The 27,202-nt window shown below is 43.8% G+C and overlaps 1 protein-coding gene and 1 long non-coding RNA gene across 2 annotated transcripts in view; one reads left to right on the forward strand and one right to left on the reverse strand.

Annotated features, from left to right (window-relative positions):
* Positions 1–3,061: 3,061 nt before the first annotated feature.
* LOC132684895 (uncharacterized) overlaps positions 3,062–27,202 on the forward strand; it is a 37,157-nt gene continuing 13,016 nt past the window's right edge. The window contains exons 1-2 of the long non-coding RNA XR_013550568.2: positions 3,062–3,149; positions 4,175–4,321. This is a non-coding gene — a long non-coding RNA (uncharacterized LOC132684895). The remainder of the gene's footprint in view (positions 3,150–4,174; positions 4,322–27,202) is intronic.
* On the reverse strand, positions 3,148–26,392 carry TECTB (tectorin beta). The gene is made up of 10 exons (XM_060641507.3): positions 26,150–26,392; positions 25,251–25,441; positions 23,916–24,058; positions 23,738–23,810; positions 17,823–17,926; positions 17,619–17,702; positions 7,283–7,445; positions 5,685–5,757; positions 4,454–4,486; positions 3,148–3,307 (listed from the first exon to the last, which is right to left on the reverse strand). Exons 1-10 carry the CDS (start codon positions 26,223–26,225, stop codon positions 3,258–3,260), a joined length of 990 nt encoding a protein of 329 aa, XP_060497490.1. The 5' UTR covers positions 26,226–26,392; the 3' UTR covers positions 3,148–3,257.

The following is a 27,202-nucleotide window of genomic DNA, read 5'->3' on the forward strand; positions in this document are numbered from 1 at the left end:
GCTCTAGGACCTTCACAGACTCCATTCTCTCTAACATGATCCCATTTTTTATTGTGGTGAGCTCTGCTCCTCTCTCTAGGCCTTTCATCCAAGATTGAAAGTATTAGTCAAAAGAAGGCATTTATCTGAAAGTGACAGGGGAGCTTCCCTTGCTACCTCAGCATAGCGACAATGGACCAACATTTGTCTTCTCATCCTTCAGGACTTCTTCCCTTATTTGGGAGCAGGGCTTCTGGATTCCAAACACTTGATTCTACCATGGAAGGGAATAGAACAACCTCTGCTATGAGGTCTTTCAGAGAAATAGCCCATTCCCCATCCATTCATGCATCTATCCATCTATCCATCTATCCATCAATATGACATTTCATTTATTCAAAGAGCATTTATATAGCACTTACTCTTTGCCAGGTACCATATGGTGGCCGGGGTGGGGTGAGGGGGTGGAGGGGAGATGAGGATATGACACTTTCCTTGATCTTTAACTCTCAGTTTAGTTGAAGAGAGGTGACACAAGTTTTAGTACTGTTATATTAAGGACTAACACAGGTATATACCAAAGTATAGGGAACTAAGAAGTCCAATATTGTTGCATTTAAAAAGCATTAGAAAATGATACACAGATGTAGGGGTAGGGTGGGACATAAGGATTGTCTAATATTATCCCAGCTTTGTATTTGTATGTAGTGTGTGTGTTTGTTCCCTTCCAGCTCTAGCCCACGCGCTGACACAAGTAATGTTTATACAATAAAGACTTTGCTACTTCTGCCTTTTTCATGGAACATTATAAACATTTGGCATCTACGCTCATACAAACACATAATACATATATCTACACATGTGCATCCACATACATTCACATGTGCACACACATGTACATGTATACACACATGAATGTCTGTCTAAATCTGTCTCTTTTGGTTGATCAATAGGTAAAGATTCATGTGTGTATATTCAGTATATATGTGTATATATATATATACATGTCTGTCTATTTTTTCTTTATATTACTCAAGCTTTGAGAGAGAAGGAGAGTCTTTAAGGATCATAAGCAGGAATTTGATAAGATTAATTTCCTAAAATCTACATTCAATGTTTTTTCTATGTCAACCAAGGATACCTAAGGGAAAATATACTCTTTATTTGTTCTATAAATATATCTTATGTTTGACACTCACAAGAATTTATAACAGATTGAGTGTTTTCTCTTAATTCCTTGATAGAGAAGTTAGAAGACACGAAGGACTTGAGTTAACCTGAGATTGAAACATTTTTGGTTGTCGGTGATTGACGTTAGGGCATTAGAGACGTGGAGAGCATACAGATGGCTTTGCCTCCTTGCCTCAGAAACTGAATGCTGGAAGTTTTGGAAAGTAAATACAGGGTAGAATGATGGAAAGTCGGTGGTATGTATGTGAGTCTAATAAGTTCTAGTTGTAGGAACCTCTGGGAGGGTCGAGGAGTTGGCTATCAATATGACATATTAACACTGTAAGCTGTAGCCATAGTTTAATTATTTTAAGGCATTTTATTTATTCCATAGCACCAGGTGGAAATACAAGATCATTAAACAATATGATAAAATAAAGCAAAACTAATACAGCATTGTTTTACTCTGACGGCCAAAGATATATGATAATGTCTCTATGCTATTTAAGAGTTTTTGACTAGAACCAATAAAATATATCTTTTGTCCTTCCTGACTATAAAAATTCTGAGTTTACAGGAAGAAGAGATCCCACACTAGTTGGAACTCCAGCTTTGAGACCAGTTTAAGCTTCCTTGAGTCACTTGAATCTAGTCTGTTGCTAAATAAACACGTACTCCCTGTGATCAGAAATTTGGGAACTAGCTGAATTTCTCAGTTTCTTAACACAGTTGTAAAAGCCCCAACAAACTACAGATCTCAAAACTTCTCAAATACATTAAACATGGAGATACAAACTGATGTGTTTTCAAATTATAAGGCCACTAATTAAGTCTGTACAAGACAAAGGAAGAAAAAGTAGAGCTCTGGCTTTTTCTAGCACATTCTAGCTTCTAACGATTTGCCAGTTCTCTATGAGGATTGGTTCATTTACTTTTCTTATCGTGTTGACCATGTGCATCATTAAAATCAACGTCTTCTGGATCACTGGGGTGGCAGTATTATCAGGGTGCAGCACCACGTGATTCCACGGGTCGTTTTTGCATGTGTGTTTCTGACTTTTGTGTGTGTGTGTGTGTGTGTGGGTTCCATTCTAATGATCAGAAGTTAATGAGACAAAGACAGATACCTGCTTCACTGTTAAAGTAAAGGCTAAATGAAGTCAGTCCATTTGGTACTGATGATTTCTTAAATCAAGTAGAAAACAAATAGTGAGAGCATCGAGCATCACAAGGTATACGGTAGGATTGGGAACTCCAGAGACCTTGTCACAGATGTCACTCCAGAGTCATGTTGCCAGCAGCAGGTTTCATTTAGGCAGTGCCACAGTAGGAGGTTAAATTTATGTTGATGTGAGTATTATTCTTTTTGTAGCTTGATTCCTTTTTCATCTGTAATTTTCTTTTGATTTTGGAAATCAATCCAATATAAAAATGAGTCAGTTAATACCTCTATAATGTTTATACATATTGAAGAAACACTATAATAAAAACAAATTAGGTTAGCACTGGGGGCCTCTCAGGAATTATTTTCTTTTATAATACTCAGGTTTAAGCAAAACTATTATATTCCACTCTGATTCCCACATATCATCATTTGAAAGATTGGAACCCCCTGCCTGGTGGCTCAGCCCTGGTTCTTAAATAAGCATTGCACAACATCAGGGACAAAGGCCCCCTCTTGGCAAAATTGGCTATTCCTGTGCATTCTGTACTTAGCACTGACTTGGTGGTTATGCCCTACATTCTTGTCAAAATGTTCAGCTGCACTTGGTTGGGTGTGCTAGTGTTTTAAAATTAGAATGGCTTTCAAAGGAGTCCACTGCAGCCCTGACTTGAGCCTGGGGAAAGGAGACTTCTCGGCCAGCTGCCGGAGAGAGACTGTAGGATCTCAGAGCCACGGGAAGTCACAAGAGGAAGTAGGCCACCAAAGACAATCACTGAAAGGCGCAAACATCATTGGAACACGTAATTGGCAAAGCGCTATTCTCCGCTCCTCAACGGTATGTTCTTCTGTTTGTTCTTGTTGGCAGCACAATAAATGGGAGTTTGTCATCGACACAGGAGATGATGTTGGGTGGAGGAGATGCCACTGCCTGCCTGGCGATCCCCTACAACACGGCACAAATCCCCAGCATCACGATGAGGTGATAGAGGACATCTGGGAACCAGATAGGAAAGCAGACACAAACAGTTTACATGGAGCAAGGACGGTGGCAACAAAGAGTTAACTCAACAGAAGAAGCAACTCGGGGGCATTAAGTAGGTTTACATAGACTGCTGCACATTTTATACAAAATCAGTTTTGTTTATCTTTTGGGGTTTCCGGAGCTTGGTTTTGTCAGTGCAAGGAGCCCGGCAGATTGACCTGGGTAACGGACCTCTGACAGATGGGACTCTGAACATGGATAACACAGTGACAGCACATTTCACCATAGGGCTTTCACTGTAGAACTTCCTCAAAAATGAGGATCTGGAATTAGAGTCTCAAAAAGTTGGTTTACGTGATTTCCTGTAATCGTGAGAGCAAAGTCTACATCTGTGGGTTTGTTAATAAATAGAACCGTCTTACCCCATCTCCTCACATAGTTGTTCTCCTTCTCATCATTCGGGTGAGATCTTGGGTCTTAGCTGAAACGTTTCTTCTTCTGAGACGCTTCCCTGGCTGCTATCTAAATCACTCCTCTACCCCCACCCCGACGCGTCCCACTAGTGGGAAGGGCAGGGGCTTTGCCCATCTCTCTCTGCAGAAGCGCCACTGCCTGGAGGAGTAATCACGGCTGATCTTTACTGGAGGTTTGCCGTATGCTGGGCACTGTTTGGTGCCCGTAGCTGTAACATTTAATCCACACAGCAGCTATGTGTGATAGGAGCAATTGTTAGCCCAACTTCAAAGAGGAAACTGGGGAGGGGAAGGGTGACTTCTTTGCCTACGGTCATTCAGTTAATGAGGGGCAGAGTCATAGCAGGGACTCAGAAATATTTGTGCAAAAAACAGATCGTTGAAAACCACCTTCTCTAAATGCAGGAACCCAAGCAAAGCCCCTGGTGATGTTGTGCTGAGAAGCGCGGTCCAATTCTGCCTCGTCCGATTTAGCCCCAGCCCCACCCTGCCTGCAGAGCTCTGGGGCCGGCTGGAGAGACATCTACCTCCATCCCCCTCTGTCCCAGTCAGGTGTGTTTTAAACAGCAAGTTTCAAGTCCTGAAGGTTTCGTTGGGGCCAAAGGTGAGCCTCTTTTAAAACACACGTCTACGTTGTAAAGGCATTACCCCATGACGTTTCCCAGAAGTGCCTCTTTTCCTTACCTGAGAAGCTATAGAGACTGGGGAATCCCCTGCCTGTAATGAGTAAAGAGAGAGAATACTGAAGGTTTAAGGAAAGGTCATGGAAGGAGCCTCAGAGCGATGCTTCTTAAGTACAAACCTGACCACATCTCCCCCTGATTAAACCAGCAGACTCCCATTGCCTTTAGGACAAAGTTTATAGTGGGTTTCATAAAAGCTTCTTGAAAGAAGAAGAAAATCATTTTCTCCTTGGCTTTCTCAGGCAGGAGTTGATGAACTTTCTGGAAGGGACCAGAGAGTAAATATTCCAGCTATGGGCCGTATGGACCCTATTGCAACCACCTGATGCTGCCGTTAGAGCATGAAAGCACCTGGAGACAATACCGATATGAACCCACGTGAATGTGTTCCCATAAAACTTGATAGAAAACTGAAATTTGATTTTTTGTCACGTATACGTGACACAAAACGTCATTCTTTTGATTTGTTTCCAACCCTATAAGAAGGCCATGGCTCGTAGGCCCTAAAACATCAGGCAGCAGCCTGGATTGGGTCCCCGGCCGTAGTTTAGCAACTGTCCTCCAAGGTATGTAGCTACTAGAGGCCCCAGCCTTCCCGCAGGCCCTGCTCACCATTCACGTCATACCACTCTTCAGGTTGTCCTGAAGGATTACTGACGGAGGTCTTCCCCTGGCCCTGGACGGGAGTGAATCCCCTTGCTGTGAACTCCCATGGCACCCTGCCTCATCCAGCCCCATTGACAGTCATCCGCCTTTCCCTTGGCATTTAGCAACTCTCTCCTTGCTAGATGTAAGTCCTTGAAGACAAGGGCCATGTGGGTCTCCTTTAATTCTGAAACCCCGGCGCCCAGCCCTGCCCAGGGTCAGGGTCAGAGCACTGACTGCTCTATGAAGTTTTGTCGACTTGAGCTAGATGTCCCCGGTACATTTCATTGTGTATTATCACTGTCAACCACATGCTCTGCCCGGAAGCTCAGAATTTCCTGATTCCTTGCGGGCATTGGAATTTAGGCTGCAGATAGAGCGTTTCTGGGTAGTTCACAAACCTCAACTTCTCGGTTTGGCATGAGCTACAGCTTCCCGGCCCCCCAGCTGGGAAGCCTTGAGTTGCAGGTGAAGGTAGTGTCTACAGGCACAACTGGTTTGGCAATTCAGTGAAAATGCTCAAACCGGCTGTGCCTGTGGACGCAGCCCAGAGTGAACTCAACCATTCGGAAAACAGAGAAGCTTACTACGGAGGGAGAGCTCCACTACGAGGACGCCCCCTGTCTGGTCCCGGAGGAGTCGCTTCCGTTTGTCACAAGTCTGGAGACCCAGGAGCAGCAGAGGGGAGGGGCGTGGAGGAGGGGGCACGAGAAACGAACACAGGAGAGAAAAGAGAGAAAGACAAGAGATTAAAAACAGAAGTCACAAACCTGATAGTCAAAATTCCCCAGCCAACAGGTGTTAGTTACCTTATTTGTCCGCTTATGTATTTACTTACAACCCAGAGCCATAGAGTCCCTTCTCTAACTTGAGAAGAGGGCAAAGCTTTTCTTTATTAACTCTTCAGGCTGGAAGAAATCCCTCTGGGAGAGGTTGTTGGGTGTGGGAGGGATTGGCACTGTTTCTTTTGGTAAGCAAGGCTTTTACCCGCGGTTACTGTCATTGGACACTTGCAAATGTGTTCTGATTCATTTTCTTCTCTTTTCAAAATATAGTAGCAATAATTACCCTTTCCTTAACTGTAAAGCATCTCTCTGCTCCCTCCCTTTTCTTTGTATTCCTACCTGACCATTTTCCAGCCAAGCAAATCAGTAGAAATAGAGATTATAATCTTATTTTGGTTGGTTACTACAGGCTACATGAGCAGGTGTCCTGTTTAGAAACTCTGTGTTCCTCCTGACTGGGGTCTCTTATCCAAATAGACCAGAGCAGGCAACACTCTGTGATTTAGCACTTTTAGGTCTAAGACAGTGGTTCTCAAACCCGAGCATGCCTCAGAATGGTCTGTTAAAGCACAGGTTTCTAGGCCCACCCAGTGTTTCTGAATCAGGCGGTCTGAGAGATGTGAGAATTTGCCTCCCTAACAAGCTCCCAGGTGACGCCAAGGCTGCCGAGGACCACACTGTGGACCAACTGATCTAAGGACCGGGTTCACACCTGGCGGCAGCGGTAGAGTGTCTCCCAGCTGAACTTGCTATGCGTGTTGATGGATTCTGCAGCAGCTCCTTGGTGGGTGATGCAGAGGGGAAAGCTGACCCCCCCCCCCCCCCCCCCCCGGCATGGGCTGCACTGAACGTGGCTGTGAAGCAGGGGCGCCACCACCAGGCCCTTCCTCTCCCAAGGTCAGTTCAGCTGTGATGCGTGTCGGGAATTTCTGCGGTATCTCTCTAGTTCAAGTCCCAGAGATGGACCCTTAGGCTGGCCAGGCAAGAGCTAAAAATACCCACCTTTTGACTTCCATCCAGTGCCTACTGCTACCACCTAGGTTTTGAATTTTGCTTGTGCTTTTAACCATCTCAAGGTATTTCCATGTCTGTCGTTGTGCTCATTTTCCCTAACACAGCTCTCTGAAGAGGGAAGGGCCACCATGACTTATCACCACTGTCTTTAAAGATGAGAAAACCAGGCTCCAGAGATTGACATGTGCTAGACCATGTAGCTTGTTGGTGGCAAGGCAGACAGAGCTGGAACGTCTGCCCCCATACCCAGTGCCCTTTCTTCCAGAATGCCCTCAGCACACGCGTACATTGGTCTGGTTACGATTCCCAGCTAAAAATACAACTTCTCAAATTCCGCCCCCACCCCCACCTCTGGTCACATCTCTTTCTGGAGAGAGGTGGCTCACCACTGGGCAGGAGAGCTTCTCACTGTCACAGATGAATGTCTCACAGTGTAACCAAACCTTGGAGAGTTTGGGGATGTTCTGGAACCGGAAAGCGTTGAATTGGAACGTGGCTCTGTGATCTTTCCCATTCTCATGTACAAGGACTGTTTCATCTGTGGGGCAGCTGGAGCAGATGGGACAGGGGGAGAGAAAAAATTAGCTCATGAACTCCAGCAAAGTCTTCTGAGGTAAATTCACAGACAACAGCAACACTCCCTTGAGCTTCTATACAGTACGTTATCCTCACAAAGCTCTTTGACTGGCAGCACCTTCCTTACCCTCATAATATGAGGTCAAGTTGAGGAGCTATGGGATGGGTGTGCTGGTCCTCATTCTATAGGGGTGGAGAGGAGTGAGAAGCTGCACACCTGGTAAGTCACCATACCTCTGTCCCCAAGAAGGGAAATCCTTGAGAGATGAAGTCGACTGAAGGACTGGGACATGTACAGACTCCCAGTATATGTACAAGATAAAGACACTGGTGCTGAGAAGAGTATTCCCAAAGTACTGCCGTAGCCACCTAAGCCAAGTCATACCCAACATACTTCTCTGTGTACATTGTGAGGGTTTGCCACTGGGAATTTGAATTTATATTATTTAAATTCTGCATTATATAGTTACCTTTATAAGAATTTGGTCATGTTTCTAATATTGGCATAGGAAAAAAAATGACTGGAAGGATACCATCTAAATATTAACACTGGCTATAATGGAGTGGTAGAATTATGGACAGGTTTTTCTTTCTTCTTATATCTTTATATATTTTCCAAATTCTCTGCATGAAAATGTAATATTTGGGAAATTCCAAAGTCCCAAAGATAATCATTGCAATAGAAGAAACAATAATGACACAGATGGGCATTTTTCAAATTGCCCAAAAGTCAGTGACTCTCACTTGGGGGCCATTTTGCGTTCTGAAGACATTTAACATTGTGGTTGTCATGATAGGGAGACGGTGGTACACATGTAGTAAATAGAAGCCAGGGACACTGCACATCATTGTATAATGCACAGGACAGCACCCCGCCCAACAAAGAATGATCCAGCCCAAAATGTCAATGGTATTGAGACTGTACTTTGTTTAAGCAAAATGCTTTTTCACTTACCGAACACATGCTGCTTCCCCATTTAAGTGCCAGACGTTCAACAAAGTGTTGGGAACAGACACAGTCATTCTTGGGAATGTACAGTGAGGCCCGCATGAGCTTTGGGAATTGTTGTCTTTAGGTGACAAGGAACACCAGAGTCTGTCCTCTGTGGAAAATGGTCTATGGGCCCAAAAGCTTAAGACCAGTGGATAAACACCACAGTGGACCCCAAAGTTAATGCCTCTCCCAGAACATCTCTCTGACTCCATTGTCAATCCAACTCAGTGTACATATACCAGAGATCCACCCAGCTACCTCAGAACCTTCGAGATATGCCCTCCTCCATCCATTCCATCCAAACCAGACATCAGGGGGCAAATTAGAGGTAGGACTGAAGGAATGTCAACTCCGTGAGTTAGTGATTGAGATGAGAAGTGACAGTGTGCCTCGTATCTGGACCAGGGGTCAGAAGCTGGGCCGTGTTTGTGGTGACCTCTGAGTCATGACAGAGCTGGAGGCATTTTCCGAGTTGTGAAACAAGACCTTGAAGGATCATTTGTTCAATAAACCTGAGATCCTTGTACGAACTCAAGATGTGAGTCCTTAAAATAGCTCTTTGCAGCTGGAGTGACACCATGCCAGTGGAAAACAATGTAAGCAGAGCTTTGTTGGGGGTGGGGAGGAGGCAAGTCCTGGGCAGGCTTAGATGTCTTGGCTCTGCCGCCTCTTGGCATTGGCTGTGGCACCTGCCCCTCTGTGACAGACATCTTGGGAAGACAGGATGCCCAAGGGAAGCTGTGACAACATCACCACAGGAGCCCCCTTCCCCACATAGGATCAAAATTCCCAATAATATATCTCTTCTAATATCTCCGGGCACTCTTGAAAACTGGGTTTTCGGAGGGGTCCGGAAGATGGCGGCGTAGGAGGACGCGGGGCTCACAGCGCGTCCTGCCGATCACTTAGATTCCACCTACACCTGCCTAAAGAACCCAGAAAACCGCCAGAGGATTAGCAGAAGGGAGTCTCCGGAGTCAAGCGCAGACGAGAGGCCCACGGAAGAGGGTAGGAAGGGCGGCGAGGCGGTGCGCGCTCCACGGACTGGCGGGAGGGAGCCGGGGCGGAGGGGCGGCTCGCCGGCCAAGCAGAGCCCCCGAGTCTGGCTGGCAAAAGCGGAGGGGCCGGACGGACTGTGTTCCGACAGCAAGCGCGACTTAGCGTCTGGGAGGTCATAAGTGAACAGCTCTGCTCGGAAAGCGGGAAGGCTGGAGGACAAAGGGAGGGAGAGCTGCTGAGCCCCCGGACGGCAGAGCTCAGCTTGGCGGGGAACAAAGGCGCACGCCAGCGCCATCTCCCCCGCCCATCCCCCAGCCAAAATCCCAAAGGGAACCAGTTCCTGCCAGGGAACTTGCTCGCTCCGCGCAAACACCCAACTCTGTGCTTCTGCGGAGCCAAACCGCCGGCAGCGGATCTGACTCCCTCCCGCTGCCACAGGGCTCCTCCTGAAGTGGATCACCTAAGGAGAAGCGAGCTAAGCCTGCCCCTCCAGCCCCCGTGCACCTTGCCTACCCACCCCAGCTAATACGCCAGATCCCCAGCAACACAAGCCTGGCAGTGTGCAAGTAACCCAGACGGGACACGCCACCCCACAGTGAATCCCGCCCCTAGGAGAGGGGAAGAGAAGGCACACACCAGTCTGACTGTGGCCCCAGCAGTGGGCTGGGGGCAGACATCGGGTCGGACTGCGGCCACGCCCACTAACTCCAGTTATACACCACAGCACAGGGGAAGTGCCCTGCAGGTCCTCTCCAAAATGACCAAACGGAAGAATTCCCCTCAGAAGAATCTCCAGGAAATAACAACAGCTAATGAACTGATCCAAAAGGATTTAAATAATATAACAGAAAGTGAATTTAGAATAATAGTCATAAAATTAATCGCTGGGCTTGAAAACAGTATACAGGACAGCAGAGAATCTCTTGCCACAAAGATCGAGGGACTAAGGAACAGTCAGGAGGAGCTGAAAAACGCTTTAAACGAATTGCAAAACAAAATGGAATCCACGATGGCTCGGCTTGAAGAGGCAGAGGAGAGAATAGGTGAACTAGAAGATAAAGTTATGGAGAAAGAGGAAGCTGAAAGAAAGAGAGATAAAAAAATCCAGGAGTATGAGGGGAAAATTAGAGAACTAAGTGATACACTAAAAAAAAATAATATACGCATAATTGGTATCCCAGAGGAGGAAGAGAGAGGGAAGGGTGCTGAAGGGGTACTTGAACAAATTATAGCTGAGAACTTCCCTGAACTGGGGAAGGAAAAAGGCATTGAAATCCAAGAGGCACAGAGAACTCCCTTCAGACGTAACTTGAATCGATCTTCTGCACGACATATCATAGTGAAAATGGCAAAATACAAGGATAAAGAGAAAATTCTGAAAGCAGCAAGGGATAAACGTGCCCTCACATATAAAGGGAGACCTATAAGACTCGTGACTGATCTCTCCTTTGAAACTTGGCAGGCCAGAAAGGCTTGGCACGATATCTACAGTGTGCTAAACAGAAAAAATATGCAGCCGAGAATCCTTTATCCAGCAAGTCTGTCATTTAGAATAGAAGGAGAGATAAAGGTCTTCCCAAACAAACAAAAACTGAAGGAATTTGTCACCACGAAACCAGCCCTACAAGAGATCCTAAGGGGGATCCTGTGAGACAAAGTACCAGAGACATCACTACAAGCATAAAACATACAGACATCACAATGACTCTAAACCCATATCTTTCTATAATAACACTGAATGTAAATGGATTAAATGCGCCAACTAAAAGACATAGGGTATCAGAATGGATAAAAAAACAAGACCCATCTATTTGCTGTCTACAAGAGACACATTTCAGATCTGAGGACACCTTTAGATTGAGAGTGAGGGGATGGAGAACTATTTATCATGCTACTGGAAGCCAAAAGAAAGCTGGAGTAGCCATACTTATATCAGACAAACTAGACTTTAAATTAAAGGCTGTAACAAGAGATGAAGAAGGGCATTATATAATAATCACAGGGTCTATCCACCAGGAAGAGCTAACTATTATAAATGTCTATGCGCCAAATACCCGAGCCCCCAGATATATAAAACAATTACTCATAAACATAAGCAACCTCATTGATAAGAATGTGGTCATTGCAGGGGACTTTAACACCCCACTTACAGAAATGGATAGATCATCTAGACACACAGTCAATAAAGAAACAAGGGCCCTGAATGATACATTGGATCAGATGGACTTGACAGATATATTTAGAACTCTGCATCCCAAAGCAACAGAATATACTTTCTTCTCAAGTGCACATGGAACATTCTCCAAGATAGATCATATACTGGGTCACAAAACAGCCCTTCATAAGTTTACAAGAATTGAAATTATACCATGCATACTTTCAGACCACAATGCTATGAAGCTTGAAATCAACCACAGGAAAAAGTCTGGAAAACCTCCAAAAGCATGGAGGTTAAAGAACACCCTACTAACGAATGAGTGGGTCAACCAGGCAATTAGAGAAGAAATTAAAACATATATGGAAACAAACGAAAATGAAAATACAACAATCCAAACGCTCTGGGATGCAGCGAAGGCAGTCCTGAGAGGAAAATACATTGCAATCCAGGCCTATCTCAAGAAACAAGAAAAATCCCAAATACAAAATCTAACAGCACACCTAAAGGAAATAGAAGCAGAACAGCAAAGGCAGCCTAAACCCAGCAGAAGAAGAGAAATAATAAAGATCAGAGCAGAAATAAACAATATAGAATCTAAAAAAACTGTAGAGCAGATCAACGAAACCAAGAGTTGGTTTTTTGAAAAAATAAACAAAATTGACAAACCTCTAGCCAGGCTTCTCAAAAAGAAAAGGGAGATGACCCAAATAGATAAAATCATGAATGAAAATGGAATGATTACAACCAATCCCTCAGAGATACAAACAATTATCAGGGAATACTATGAAAAATTATATGCCAGCAAATTGGACAACCTGGAAGAAATGGACAAATTTCTAAACACCCACACTCTTCCAAAACTCAATCAGGAGGAAATAGAAAGCTTGAACAGACCCATAACCAGCGAAGAAATTGAATCGGTTATCAAAAATCTCCCAACAAATAAGAGTCCAGGACCAGATGGCTTCCCAGGGGAGTTCTACCAGACATTTAAAGCAGAGATAATACCTATCCTTCTCAAGCTATTCCAAGAAATAGAAAGGGAAGGAAAACTTCCAGACTCATTCTATGAAGCCAGTATTACTTTGATTCCTAAACCAGACAGAGACCCAGTAAAAAAAAGAGAACTACAGGCCAATATCCCTGATGAATATGGATGCAAAAATTCTTAATAAGATACTAGCAAATCGAATTCAACAGCATATAAAAAGAATTATTCACCATGATCAAGTGGGATTCATTCCTGGGATGCAGGGCTGGTTCAACATTCGCAAATCGATCAACGTGATACATCACATTAACAAAAAAAAAGAGAAGAACCATATGATCCTGTCAATCGATGCAGAAAAGGCCTTTGACAAAATCCAGCACCCTTTCTTAATAAAAACCCTTGAGAAAGTCGGGATAGAAGGAACATACTTAAAGATCATAAAGGCCATTTATGAAAAGCCCACAGCTAACATCATCCTCAACGGGGAAAAACTGAGAGCTTTTTCCCTGAGATCAGGAACACGACAGGGATGCCCACTGTCACCGCTGCTGTTTAACATAGTGCTGGAAGTTCTAGCCTCAGCAATCAGACAACAAAAGGAAATCAAAGGCATCAAAATTGGCAAAGATGAAGTCAAGCTTTCGCTTTTTGCAGATGACATGATATTATACATGGAAAATCCGATAGACTCCACCAAAAGTCTGCTAGAACTGATACATGAATTCAGCAAAGTTGCAGGATACAAAATCAATGTGCAGAAATCAGTTGCATTCTTATACACTAACAATGAAGCAACAGAAAGACAAATGAAGAAACTGATCCCATTCACAATTGCACCAAGAAGCATAAAATACCTAGGAATAAATCTAACCAAAGATGTAAAAGATCTGTATGCTGAAAACTATAGAAAGCTTATGCAGGTAATTGAAGAAGATATAAAGAAATGGAAAGACATTCCCTGCTCATGGATTGGAAGAATAAATATTGTCAAAATGTCAATACTACCCAAAGCTATCTACACATTCAATGCAATCCCAATCAAAATTGCACCAGCATTCTTCTCGAAACTAGAACAAGCAATCCTAAAATTCATATGGAACCACAAAAGGCCCCGAATAGCCAAAGTAATTTTGAAGAAGAAGACCAAAGCAGGAGGCATCACAATCCCAGACTTTAGCCTCTACTACAAAGCTGTCATCATCAAGACAGCATGGTATTGGCATAAAAACAGACACATAGACCAATGGAATAGAATAGAAACCCCAGAACTAGACCCACAAACGTATGGCCAACTCATCTTTGACAAAGCAGGAAAGAACATCCAATGGAAAAAAGACAGTCTCTTTAACAAATGGTGCTGGGAGAACTGGACAGCAACATGCAGAAGGTTGAAACTAGACCACTTTCTCACACCATTCACAAAAATAAACTCAAAATGGATAAAGGACCTGAATGTGAGACAGGAAACCATCAAAACCTTAGAGGAGAAAGCAGGAAAAGACCTCTCTGACCTCAGCCGTAGCAATCTCTTACTCGGCACATCCCCAAAGGCAAGGGAATTAAAAGCAAAAGTGAATTACTGGGACCTTATGAAGATAAAAAGCTTCTGCACAGCAAAGGAAACAACCAACAAAACTAAAAGGCAACCAACGGAATGGGAAAAGATATTTGCAAATGACACATCGGACAAAGGGCTAGTATCCAAAATCTATAAAGAGCTCATCAAACTCCACACCCGAAAAACAAATAACCCAGTGAAGAAATGGGCAGAAAACATGAATAGACACTTCTCTAAAGAAGACATCCGGATGGCCAACAGGCACATGAAAAGATGTTCAACGTCGCTCCTTATCAGGGAAATACAAATCAAAACCACACTCAGATACCACCTCACGCCAGTCAGAGTGGCCAAAATGAAGAAATCAGGAGACTATAGATGCTGGAGAGGATGTGGAGAAACGGGAACCCTCTTGCACTGTTGGTGGGAATGCAAATTGGTGCAGCCGCTCTGGAAAGCAGTGTGGAGGTTCCTCAGAAAATTAAAAATAGACCTACCCTATGACCCAGCAATAGCACTGCTAGGAATTTATCCAAGGGATACAGGAGTACTGATGCATAGGGGCACCTGTACCCCAATGTTTATAGCAGCACTCTCAACAATAGCCAAATTATGGAAAGAGCCTAAATGTCCATCAACTGATGAATGGATAAAGAAATTGTGGTTTATATACACAATGGAATACTACGTGGCAATGAGAAAAAATGAAATATGGCCTTTTGTAGCAACGTGGATGGAACTGGAGAGTGTGATGCTAAGTGAAATAAGCCATACAGAGAAAGACAGATACCATATGGTTTCACTCTTATGTGGATCCTGAGAAACGTAACAGAAACCCATGGGGGAGGGGAAGGAAAAAAAAAAAAAAAAGAGGTTAGAGTGGGAGAGAGCCAAAGCATAAGAGACTGTTAAAAACTGAGAACAAACTGAGGGTTGATGGGGGGTGGGAGGGAGGGCAGGGTGGGAGGGAGGGCAGGGTGGGTGATGGGTATTGAGGAGGGCACCTTTTGGGATGAGCACTGGGTGTTGTATGGAAACCAATTTGACAGTAAATTTCATATATTAAAAAATAAAAAAATAAAAAAAAAAAAAAAAAAAAAAAAAAGAGTAAATAAAAAAAAAAAAAAAAAAAAAAAAAAAAAAGAAAACTGGGTTTTCCTCGAAAAAGGCCCAGTGGAAACCTAAAGCATCTGGGAGATTATGGGAGTGGACTTTCTCATTCCTCCCCTTGGCACTGTTTTTTTGTGCCAGTATCTCCAACCTCAAGGGGCCATTTCAGCCAAGCACAATATGGAACTAGATTAGGGCTTCTTCAGTTGGACTCTGCTTACATGCAGGTTCCCAGGGTTTGCCCAGGAACCCTCTGATGGGGTAGGTTAACTATGTGCCTGCATGTGTAACAGGCACCCAGGCTGTGTAATTCCTGTGCACACACAGTCTGAGCACTGCCGGTATAGACTACCACAAGGGCACAAGCCTTCCTTTTTTCCTGCTATTTTACCCATCGTTAGCTGGGAGTAGCAGTACCAGAATGATCTGCAGGGAGATGTTTCCATGGTACGCCAGAAACCTTTACCCCAGTGTGGCCATTGCCTGAGAGAGGTTTCAGTGCCTGATCATAATTTCAGGTCCCTGTAGGCCAAGAATTTATTTCACAATCTCCCTGAAATCATTTGATTACACCATTGTCCACAGAACCTAAATGAATCATTCAGTGACAGGTGTGACATCCAAATTAAGCTCCCATCTCTGCAGGAAGATTTCTGGGTTGCGTAGATGTGATTCTGCTGGCCTGTCCTACCTACACTGCTCAGGAAATAATGCTGCGTGAGTTTGAAGCCCAGATCATCCGTTCCCTTAGTGACTCTGGACTTAGGCAAGTTTCTGAAGCCGTCTCTATCGCTGATACTTCTCATCTGTAATATAGTGCTTATTATACTACCTACTATATACTACCTACTATATTATACTCCCCCTACTATATGGGGGGGGGCGCTGATGAGATTAATTATATACTTTTAGAGAGAGGGAGAAAGAGAGAGAGTTGGGGGAGGGAAAAAAGAGAGAGAGAAAGAGAATTTCAAGCAGGCTCCATGCCCAATGCAGAGCCCAACACAGGGCTGGATCTCAGAACCGTGATACCATGACCTGAGCTGAGATCAAGAGTCGCTTCACTGACTGAGCCACCCGGGCGTCACTGATGAAATTTAACTAAATTAATATTTATAGAGCACCTATCTAGAACATGTTTGGTCTGTTGTAAGTGCTGTATAATTTTTAGGTAAGTAAAAATAAATAAAGGTCCAAGGTAAGGTGGCTCCACCTTTGTTGTCTAATTATTTTTGTCCGGGGCCCCAATATTGACTTAGCTCAGATGGGTTCCAGCAACAACATGGACGTGCCTGCCTGCTTGGGTTTGGGGAATGGTCTCTTCTGTATTTACTGTTCTTTGTGTGGCTGTTGCCCACATCTCTAGTCTAGCTCCATCTGTCCTCTGTTTTTCAAAGCTACAATTTTAAGTGTTTCTAGACAATTATCATCTCAAGCTCAACATGACATCCCTGAAGTCAAGGAGAATCCAACACCTTTAGCCAGAAATCTTCTTCCCTAGCAACCAACAGAAAACATTCCTCACATTCACAACCCAGAGGTTTGATGTCCCATAATTCTCAGGCTTTTTGCCCCGTCCTTCTCTCCACCCCATATCCAATTGGTTGCTAAATTTTGATCACTTCTCCCTCCTTTGGATGACCTTTCTATTCACTTGGCTATGCCTCAGTTTGGGCCACGGCCTCTAATATGGTCTTTCTACCTCCCATGTCCTGCTTCTAAACCATCCTGTGGATGACTTCCAGAATCATCTTTCTATTGTACAATTCCCATACTTTTGTCCTCTACTCAAAAATGTTAAGAACTCTTCATTATCTACTGAATTAATAATAAAAATCAACAATATTATTTAAATTGATTGGATACTGACTAGGTATTACATGCTAGATTTTTTTACATGGATTATCTAATTGAGTCCTCACCAGGGTTCTGGTGTCAGACTAATTGGATTTGAACCCACTTCCCCATAAACAGAGACACACACACACACACACACACACACACACACACACACAGTATGTTATATAACTTATATTGCTTAACACCTCCTGTGACTCAGTTTTCTCACCAGAACAATGGGAATGGTAGGTAATAACCACTACCTCTTGCAAGGCAAATGAGTTAACACATAATAAAGCTCTCAGAACAGTACCTGGTACCCAGAAAGCACTATATAAAAGTTTGCTAGCATCAATACTCAGTGCGGAAACACAGAAGGTGTCACTAATGTGACCCTAAGAAGCTCCCCCTCTTCCTCCCCAGCTATTCCAAGCCAAAGTAGCCTTGGGTCTACCTGGTGCCCTTCTCGGCACTGTGCTCAAGGGAGTGGTACTCACCCCTTATTGATCAGCTGCCATTGCAAAGGATACATGAAATCAGCCGATGGTGTGGCCCAGCAGCTATTCAAAACCACTTTAAACCTGGAAATGAAATAAAAGGCATCCCTCTGAACCAGAGAGTTGTATGCCTAGCAACATCTTGGCTGATCTTTTTTCTTTTCTTTGTATTTAAAAATATAAACATGGAGGAAATATACTTACCTAATGCTCAACCCCTTGGCTTCTACTCCCGCAAAGAGATCTGAACCGATTTCAGATGTCTCCAGGACAAAAGGGGCTTCCTTCTTAGTGGAGAACTTGGCATTCTTTAGAAGGAAATTGACACGGGGCATTACAACCTCTCAGACTGAACAATTGACCATGACAGGAACAGATGAATTGGGGCGGAGTGGGGGTGGGAGTTCCCCAAAAGGCACAGGCACATGAGACCACAGGGAGACCTTCCAGAACTAGAGAAGGTGTACCTCCTAGGATGCTGGTGCCATCTTAGAAAGGATGAGGCTATCACATCTCTGGATTTGCTGGTCACAATGAAACAACACATACTGTATGTCTCATCTATGCCGATGAGGAGCAAGATTTGGCTGATGGAAAAAAGGTAGAATCCAAGAATGCTGAAGCACTGAGCTTTACTTAATCACTCACGCGAATAGAGATGAAACACATGCAACCCCACTTTGCTCTCGCTCACCTTGACTATCTACCCAAGCAGATTCTAGCGTGGGTCAGAAAGCATATAATCTGATTCCAGTACAATTAACAATAGCGGCGATAACAACAACCTACTGATTACCTACTAAGTGTCAGGCGCTGCTCTCCATATTGGGATAGGCTTTCATAGAGATGTATCTGAGAACAAAGCAAAGATCTCTGTCTCTAACCACCTGACTTTCTAGCAAGGGATGCAGACAATAGACAGCAGGTAAGTAAATTACATAATATGCTAGAATAGAATATAATACCTTATATAGGTATTATATGTTCTGGGATATTAGCTTTGCACAGTTTTCTTTCATTTCTATCTCACACTGAGCTTATAAGCAACAGCAACTCTCAGCTCTTGCCCACGAGAACTGCCATTAAGCCAGATGTACCCATCCTAACCGTGTCAATAGCCAGTTGTGACTCAATCTTTCTGCCAAGTGAAAGGACTGGAGGGCATGATTTTTCAAGGTGTTCTTCCATCCTGTAAACTATAACAAATGTGAGCAGGGTGTGGTAAATTGGAGGGGCAGGTTACAATTTTAAATACAGTAGTTGGGGAGGTGTCATTGAAGTTGTGGCATTTGAGCCAAGACTTGAGGGAAACAAAAGAGCCTGTGCTTCCAGGATAAGTGGTGATACAAAAAAAATGCTTCTATAGTGCATGTAGTGCAGGCAGGCATCTGGGAAAGAATGTTCCAGCCAGGGCAAAAGCCCTGGGTGACAGTGGATCTGACAGGACAGCAAGGAGGCCAATATGCTGGAGCATGTGTGAGCAAGGGGTCAGGGGAAGGTAGGAAGTGCAGATGACAGGCAGTGAAGTGAAAGAGGCTATGGGACTGGATCCAGAACTCTGTGGTTTCAACTCTAAGTGCAGTAGGGAGTCATGACCATGATTTGAGCACAGGAGCAGCAGTCTTTGGTCACTGGTGTGTGTGTGTGTGTGTGTGTGTGTGTGTGTGTGTGGTTATCACTTCCTCAGGCAGTTCTGGGTGAGTTAAGAAAAATAGTAGGGTGTCCAATTGACTTACCCAAAGGAGACTGACTTCTCCATTCATTGCCCTGGTTTCATTCAACTTGAGTAGCAACCTTTAACTACTCTCTGAGTTTAGCCTCCAGAGACAAAAGCCTTCTGACAGATGCACAAGGATCCTGGGCTAATTCTAGTGCCCACTACTAACTTACAGACAAATCAGGCTTTTGGGCCTCAGTTTCCCCATCTGCAAAATGGGAATATCCTGTGCCTTCATCAGCCTTGCAGAAATATTTTTATGATGGTGATTTTATGTAATAGAAGTATAAAGCCTAAGCCAGGATACTAGTTAAAAGATTGACTTTCATGGACTTGGAGGTAAATAGTGGCAGCAAGGATATAGTTAAAATGGACTCTAACCCCCTAAGGGTCAAATTCAGGGCACTTGCTGAGAGGTCTTAGATTCATCTTCCAAGGGCTCCTTCATTTTTAACTGACTTCAGGTCCAGCTAGGGCTCCCTGACTCAGTCACCTAGAAGTCAGTTCTTTTCTTTCAGTCAACCCCCTGCACCACTCAGATGGTTGCAATAATTAAACAATAACATTCTTAATCATAAGTGATTTACCAGCATAATATGCAGGTAAAGTGGCAGATTGACAATGGCCGTTCCCGTTTATTGTTAGTTTCTGGGGTCTGTCATGTTTCAAGAGACTGTTTACAAATGTTGGACCTAACCTGGGGACCACAGTGAAGTCCCCAGTGTAGCCACTGGTGCTTCTCCCACCCCATCTCCCAGTGATCATCCCACAGGGTATCAGGGCATTGGAATATGCCTCTACTTGCAGAGGAGCTAGTGTGTTTCTGTTACAAAGTGGAGAAAAGAATCTGCACCATTAATTCCATTTCTGAAACAAAGCATTTTTAATGGTCAGTTTCTCCACTTCTCACCCTACAGCTGAGGCAATTATCAGTGTGATCTCCTCCTACTTTCTTTAGAACATGAGTTAGGGACCTATTTCCAGATAGCTTCATCCTATAATACTCAGACTGTATGTTCTGGCATTCCTGGAAGCACAGAAACACCACATAAATTACCCATTCGCTGAACAGGATGGAAGAACACCTTGAAAAATCATGCCCTCCAGTCCTTTCACTTGGCAGAAAGATTGAGTCACAACTGGCTATTGACACGGTTAGGATGGGTACATCTGGCTTAATGGCAGTTCTCGTGGGCAAGAGCTGAGAGTTGCTGTTGCTTACAAGCTCAGTGCGAGATAGAAATGAAAGAAAACTGTGCAAAGCTAATATCCCAGAACATGTTCCTAGAATCTTTCAGAACTGAGAAGGTCACCTCTGACCCGCTGTGCCCTGCATAGGTCGGAAAAGGTCTAGAATATAAGATTTCAATTCCGGGCTCCACTTTTTAATAAGGGCACTGGCCAAGTGGATCGTTCTTAGAGAAGAAGGAGGAAGAGGATGGCAGAGCACCAATGGTGGAGAGATATTGGGGTAGGCAAGCCTAAGATAGTTGAGACCGTCAGCAACATCATGACTCAGAATTATTTCAGAAGACAGAACCACAAGCAATGGACTATAGTTCAGGATGTCATATCTAAAATGGGAAGGGTCAACTTGCCCTTGTCCCTGAAAGAGGTGGGGAGCCCACCCCTTAGCAATCTTGCAGAAGGGCTTTGGACTTTGGGTGCAAAGTCAAGGTTGATCATCTCTTAAGATTGTTCTGACTTTGGAAGTCTATGAATTTGGCCTCTATGGCTTGCACTTGTTCCATCCCACGCCTTTTTACTGGTCTCTGTCTAACTAGGAAGAAAGGTCAATACTATTTTGATTGAATATGTCAACCTAGCCCCATACTGACATTGACGGCATAAAGGCAACAACACTCTAATGGCAACTGCTGGTGCTAGGAGCTCTCAGAGTTTCCACTTTTAAATGGGGTCCCGGGCCCCAATCATGAAAGTAGCCCCAATTGGCTACTTTCACAGGCACCTACCTTGTGTCAGGTACTATGGTAAGTGCTTCATAAGAATAATTTTATTTAATCCTCATAATAAACATACGGGGTAAGTGCTATTATTAGTTTTATTTAGCAAAGGCATAGATGAAGGCCTAAAGAGGTTCACTAACTTACCCAAGGTCACACAACTAATAAATGGTAGAACTAGACTTTAAACCAGTGGGTCAATGGCAGACTATTTTCTTAAGCACAGTGGTAGTCTACTTCTGCAAGCTGACTACCTTCCTTTATTTTGAATTGGGGGCCAAAATAACTTCTCACTCACTCAACTATGGCCTGTTGGCAGGAGTGAGTGGGAGGGGGTAGAGAGAGAAGAGAGGAAGCATGTTGAGTAGAACTGGTGGTTTTGGAGCCCAGCATTTAGAGCCCTTGGAATCCTAAGCAATTGGCGGTGCATTGATCCTTTGTGCAATCTAGGGCACAGCTCAGTCTCTGGTAATTTGATGGAAATGTATGCAGGGAGCAGCTGTTGCTTCAGAAACACACAAGAATGCTCTCAAAGCGGAAGAAGGGAGGAGAAGAAAAATACCAGCCGCATGGGTCAGGCATAGGAAACCCAGACTATGGTAGGAATACTAATCAGTACAAAAGTTTCTGTTGCAACATCTGACTCCCTCTTTGCTGAAGTCCGTTTGTCCTATAAAGGTCTTAATGGGCCCCAGGAGATGCCTTAGCTTCACTTCTAGAACAGCTCAAGGAAATGTCCTGTTATGTCTGTCTATCCAGCCCAGAGTATGGTCTGGGTGATGATGAGGATATGACATTTAATTTTTTTTTTCTTAAAAAAGTATAGGTTCCTTCCAGTTCTAAAATTGGATTTCTATGTCTGAAACAGCCTAACATGGTTGATGGTGAGAGATGATTTTTGATAATCCTTGTGCCTTTCTATTGCTAATTTCATAAAATCTTTATAGGATCATATCTATAATTTTATCTGGTTAAAGTAATAATCATGCACATCAGGACAGGGACTCAGTAGGAAAGACAGCCTGTCACCATGATACCCCCTGAGACTGTTGTTGGTGAGTAAGCCTGTTTTTCTCTCTGGACAACCTTCATCAGTTACTCAATGTTGTTGCTACCTTTTCATGCCCCTGCCAGTCCACACTGCATTAACTCTCCTGATGATAGGGCCAGGGGCTAATGGGATTTCTTTTTTCGGGACTTAACCACTAGTGGTTTGTGGTCAGGGGCAGATCTATGTTCTTTGGGACCTCAAAGCTTATATAATTTAGAGAGTCCTTTCTAATAAAAGGAATCCAAATTTTGCATATGAAACGAGGCCCGGGGCCTTAAAGGAAGCCAGTGCAAGAGAGAGGTCATGAAACTTAAGTTCCATCCCCTTCATAGGAAGTAAGCCTCAGAAAGCAGTGCTAAGAGAGATCCGTATGCTAGACTGGGCACTGCTCTGAAGTACCTGCGGGATTGTAGGCACATCATTTCTTCCTTCTGGGCTTCAGATCTCTATCTGTAAAATGGGCCAAGTGACTCTAGGATCCCTCCTAGAGGATCTCTCACCTTCTGAGTTCGGCTGGATTGGTGGCTTCCAGGCAGGCGGTAAAGCAAGTTCAAAGAGTTCAAGGTCAGTGGAGTTCCAGGTAATAGAGTCATTTCCTTTGTGAAATGAATGGATTGGGCGTGATGGCTTCTAAAGATATCTCCCAGTTCTAATGTTGTATGTAAAAGTTTCTATTTCTGCCTGCATCTTCCTCCAGCCAGCTGGAGTGTCACTCTAAGTATGCTTCCTCATTGGAAGCTACAGGTTTAAAAAACAAAACACCCCTTCTAAACAGGAGGGCAGCTGGGCTAATGGCCACTGCAGATTTAGTTTTATTTTGAGAGACCAAATTATGCCTTGAACTTCAATGTCAACATAGGCAGTGTGCCCAAATTAGACCAAGAGGAAGCCCACTATCCGAAGGGCTTTGGATACCAAAGAACTAGGCAGCAGAGGGCAACCCCATCCTCTCTCCTTAGCCCTGTCCTGGGTAGGAAGGTCACTACTCTGTGCCAAATGCTTTAACAAGAGCTGGATACTAATATAAATCTCGAGTGGATTGCGGTGGAAACTAATCTTGCCTGAGGGTTAGATGTTGGCTGACTTACTACCTATTGACCTTTGGCCACTCACGGGATTTCTCTTGCCTCAGTTTTCTCAAAATCTGGGAAGGGTAACTTTATAGCTCTATGGCACCTCTCTCAGCTCCTCTATCCAGGCTATGAATCTACCTTTCTGTGGCATCTAGCCTTTGAAGAGATTTAGAACTAGACCAAAGCTTGTCTCTTCATTTCAGTTCAAGAATGGGGTTCTGCATAGAGCTTAAGGAAAAGCAAACTTGGAGGAATTATCCTGTCATCTCCTGGAAAGGCCACGGGGCACTAATGAGAACCTGGAGACCACTTACAGTGTAGAAGTTGAGAGACAATTGGCTTTCAAATGTGCCCATGCTCCCGTTCTTCACGTGAACAGTGGCCACTCTGAAAAGGGGAGAGAATTTTGCATAAGGACTGAAACATGCCTGATTGACAGGGACTGCAGAACACACACAAGGCAGCCAGCCCTCCACTCTCAGAGTGACTTACCTCTGGTCAAAGGCAGCCTGGTTCACCAAGTAGGTGGAGTGGTAGGTGCAGGAGAAGGAGTAGTTCACGGGCTGGTTCTTTACGATTACTGTGCTGTCATTGGAAACGATGTGGCTGTAGAAGTGATAGATGGGGGGCTTGTACTGGAGAAAGGAAGAAGGCAGTTAGGGTGGCCCTGGACCCCATGATGAGAATGAGGGTTCTGGAAAAAGTGATAGAAGATGGTCAGACCAATAGGAAGACATCAGTGTCTGCCAGTCATTGACATCTGTGCCTACTCTTTTGGATGTGGGTTGACTGATAATGTTTGTAAAGAGTTCTTGAATATGTTCAGCTAAAGTTGTTTAAAATAATCTGGGTTGAATGTTGTACACTTACAAGAAACCCATATAGCCATTGGGCTTCTGACCAAGAAGAACTGGCCAAAGAATCTGTTTCCCAGCATCACCTTTTTATCCATTTCCCCCGTCCAAGTAATCTCGCATGAATGCCTTCACTCATCTCCCACTTCTAGAACGTTATTATCTCGTTCATCGCTTTTTCCTTCTGCCAATAATAAGTACTATTTCTGTGACTTTTTCCTCTGACTTGTTGAACTCCAAGATCACAGAATATTGAAGCTGGGATAGATGTCGAACATCCATGTGAGAGGTGACCTGCCTAAGACTACACAGATGATTTCTAGCTCATTCTTTCAGGATACTCAAAGACATGATGTTTCTGTTAATCATGCCCATGACTCTCTGAATTACTGAATCCTTGCGGGGCCTTTAGGAAGAGGAGGTGGCCCTGGGTGCTCTTCGCTCTCATTTGCTGAGACCTTATTTATGTACAATCTTGTGCAGTCAAGGCAGTAGGAATGCTAGGGGTCAGCAGTGGCGCAGTCTCCCTTTGTGACTACACCCCAACTGGTTCTGTGGCCCTCAACTAGTGACTTTATTGGGAGGTTTCCAATGTCTCCTCTATCATCTAAGGATATTTGGCAAGAAGGGGTCTGTGGTTCCTTTTAACTCTGATTACCTGCTCCAGGTGCTTCATGAGACCCAACTATGAACTGTGTTACACTTTGGTTACTTCTTTAAAATGCGCTTCTAACTCTCTTTCATCACCACTTCAAAGTCTCAGGCAGAGGATGCCTCACCATCCCGCCGGGGAGGATGGTGCCTTGTGAGCACATGCTCAGAACTCAAAGCAGGGTGGACGTAGGAAATGTACACTGTTCTACTCACAGAAGGTTGCCTACGTTGCTCAGGCAACAAATTAGGAGAATAAACTTTATCTTATTTTGGGGGCCTAGTTTTCTTAGCAACTCTTCATTGTGTGGCCTGGACTTACCTCGGACTGGGTCCCACAATAGGACTTGTTTTTAGGCGACAAATCTGGGATCACAAATTGATAGTAACCTCCTTCATGGACCCCATTGTAACACAGCCCGCCAAGCGCCAGCTGATGCACTTCCCAGCCATAAGGACACTCAGGGATTTTGGTGATGATGGTTTTGGGATAACAAAACACGAGAATGACATCTAGAAAGAGGATACACATGGTTTGAAATCAGATACGGTGATCATATCAATCTACATAAAGAACAGCAGGTTCTAGCCACACCTGAACATGCAAAAGAGTTGGTTAGAAACATTTTCCTCATTATCCTTCATGAGCTGTGATGAACGCTTTCCCAAAACCTCGGGACTCAAAATTAGTACCCTTTTAAGCTTTGATCTATTTTAAAGAATATATCTGTGAAACCAGACTGAATGGATTAGAAATATATATAAATTTAGAAATATATACAAATTTCCATGGCCATGAAAGTGAGCATGTAACTTAAAATTTTTTAAAATGTCCATTTCATGCATAACATCATGAAACACTATTTTATAGCACAGGACAGAAGTTCAATAGTCAAATAGAAAGCAGAAAAACAGTGGTGATTTTATATCTATCCATCTATCTACCTATCTATCTATCTATCTACCTATCTACTCATCCATCCATCTATCCATTCATCCATCTATCCATCCATCTAGGATTCTCTAATTTTAAAAAAGTCTATGTTTATCCAATACATTTTCACTTCCTATGGGAAAAATCTCGTTGGCACTGGAGTGCTTAACAGTTTCTACTTGACCATGATATTGAATTTTGGTAACAAGATAAACACAGAGCTCTGAACTTTGCAAAGAAAAACTTCAGGAAACTTTCCAGAAAGATGGACGAGCACCGAGGCATACCTGCTTTATTCGGAGTGCAAGATCTTGCAGAGGCTTCTGCAAAGACAGCCAACAGGACAAAGGCCCTCATCACCATTGCTTCTCAGAACACACTCTCTGCCAGGCGGCCAAACCAAGCTGGCCAGATGTTCACAGTCCTGCCAGAGCCCGAGACTCGATCACTCTAGGTCAGAAACATGAGCGAGAAGTTAAAATCAAGGGTGAAAATAAAGCAGCACGCACCGTTGGGGAAAATTTCCAAGAGAGATCAATAATTCCGTCCCTCTTTCTTAATGGTTCCTTGTCTGTGCTGAGAGGCAGAAAGTGGGGCTCATACCACCGGGGACGTCAATGACACATGCGGTTGCTTATGTTTCTGACTGTTTCATTCTCTCTGGACTGTAGAGGCTGTCTCCCAGATGCTCCCCAAATCTCCGGCTTCAGTCCTAGCTCGACTTTATATCAGCTGAGGGTGTAAAAGAAACCGGCTCCAGATAAATCACAATGAACACGCATTATCCACTGTGGAGGGAAATAAAAGGGAACCTTGCACAATGATCCGATAGGAAGCTCAGTTACAGCTGCTTGAATCTAATTTACTTTACTTCACAGAGTTGTGAAAACTTTTTTTTTTTTTAAACTGCTTCAACCAGGATTGGAATAAAAAGTTGAATTTTTCCCCCTCATACAAAAAATAACTGTGGTTGGAGGCAAACTGATTTCTGTACAGTTCGAGGTGACAATTTTCTTTCTTTACATCTTGCTTTCTTACATTCTTGTTTTTATATGTAGGCTGTCTCAACTTAAAGAGGACCCAAGTTCAGCTGTGTTAGACCCGCTACTCAAACAAAAATACGTTGTTTGTGTTACCACAAACATGTTAATGGTTTTTTTCCCCCTCTAATATTTTTTTAATATTTACTTATTTATTTTGAGAGAGTGGCAGAGAGAGGAGAGAGAAAATCCCAATCAGGCTCCATGCTGTCAGTGCAGAGCCCGAGGCGGGGCTCAATCTCACGAACTGTGAGATCATGACCTGAGCTGAAATCGAGTCGGACGCTCAACTGAGACACC

Source organism: Panthera onca, chromosome D2 (genome assembly GCF_046562875.1).
Source record: "Panthera onca isolate mPanOnc1 chromosome D2, mPanOnc1 haplotype 2, whole genome shotgun sequence".
Classification (NCBI taxonomy): domain Eukaryota; kingdom Metazoa; phylum Chordata; class Mammalia; order Carnivora; family Felidae; genus Panthera; species Panthera onca.

Coding starts and splice junctions, on each gene's coding strand:
- TECTB (XM_060641507.3), bottom strand. CDS start 26,225: ATGGTGATGAGGGCCTTTGTCCTGTTGGCTGTCTTTGCAGAAGCCTCT. Junction 17,927..23,737: donor TGTCTCTCAACTTCTACACT/GTAAGTGGTCTC, acceptor TTCCTTCTAAAG/AATGCCAAGTTCTCCACTAA. Junction 17,703..17,822: donor GCCAAGGGGTTGAGCATTAG/GTAAGTATATTT, acceptor TTTCATTTCCAG/GTTTAAAGTGGTTTTGAATA.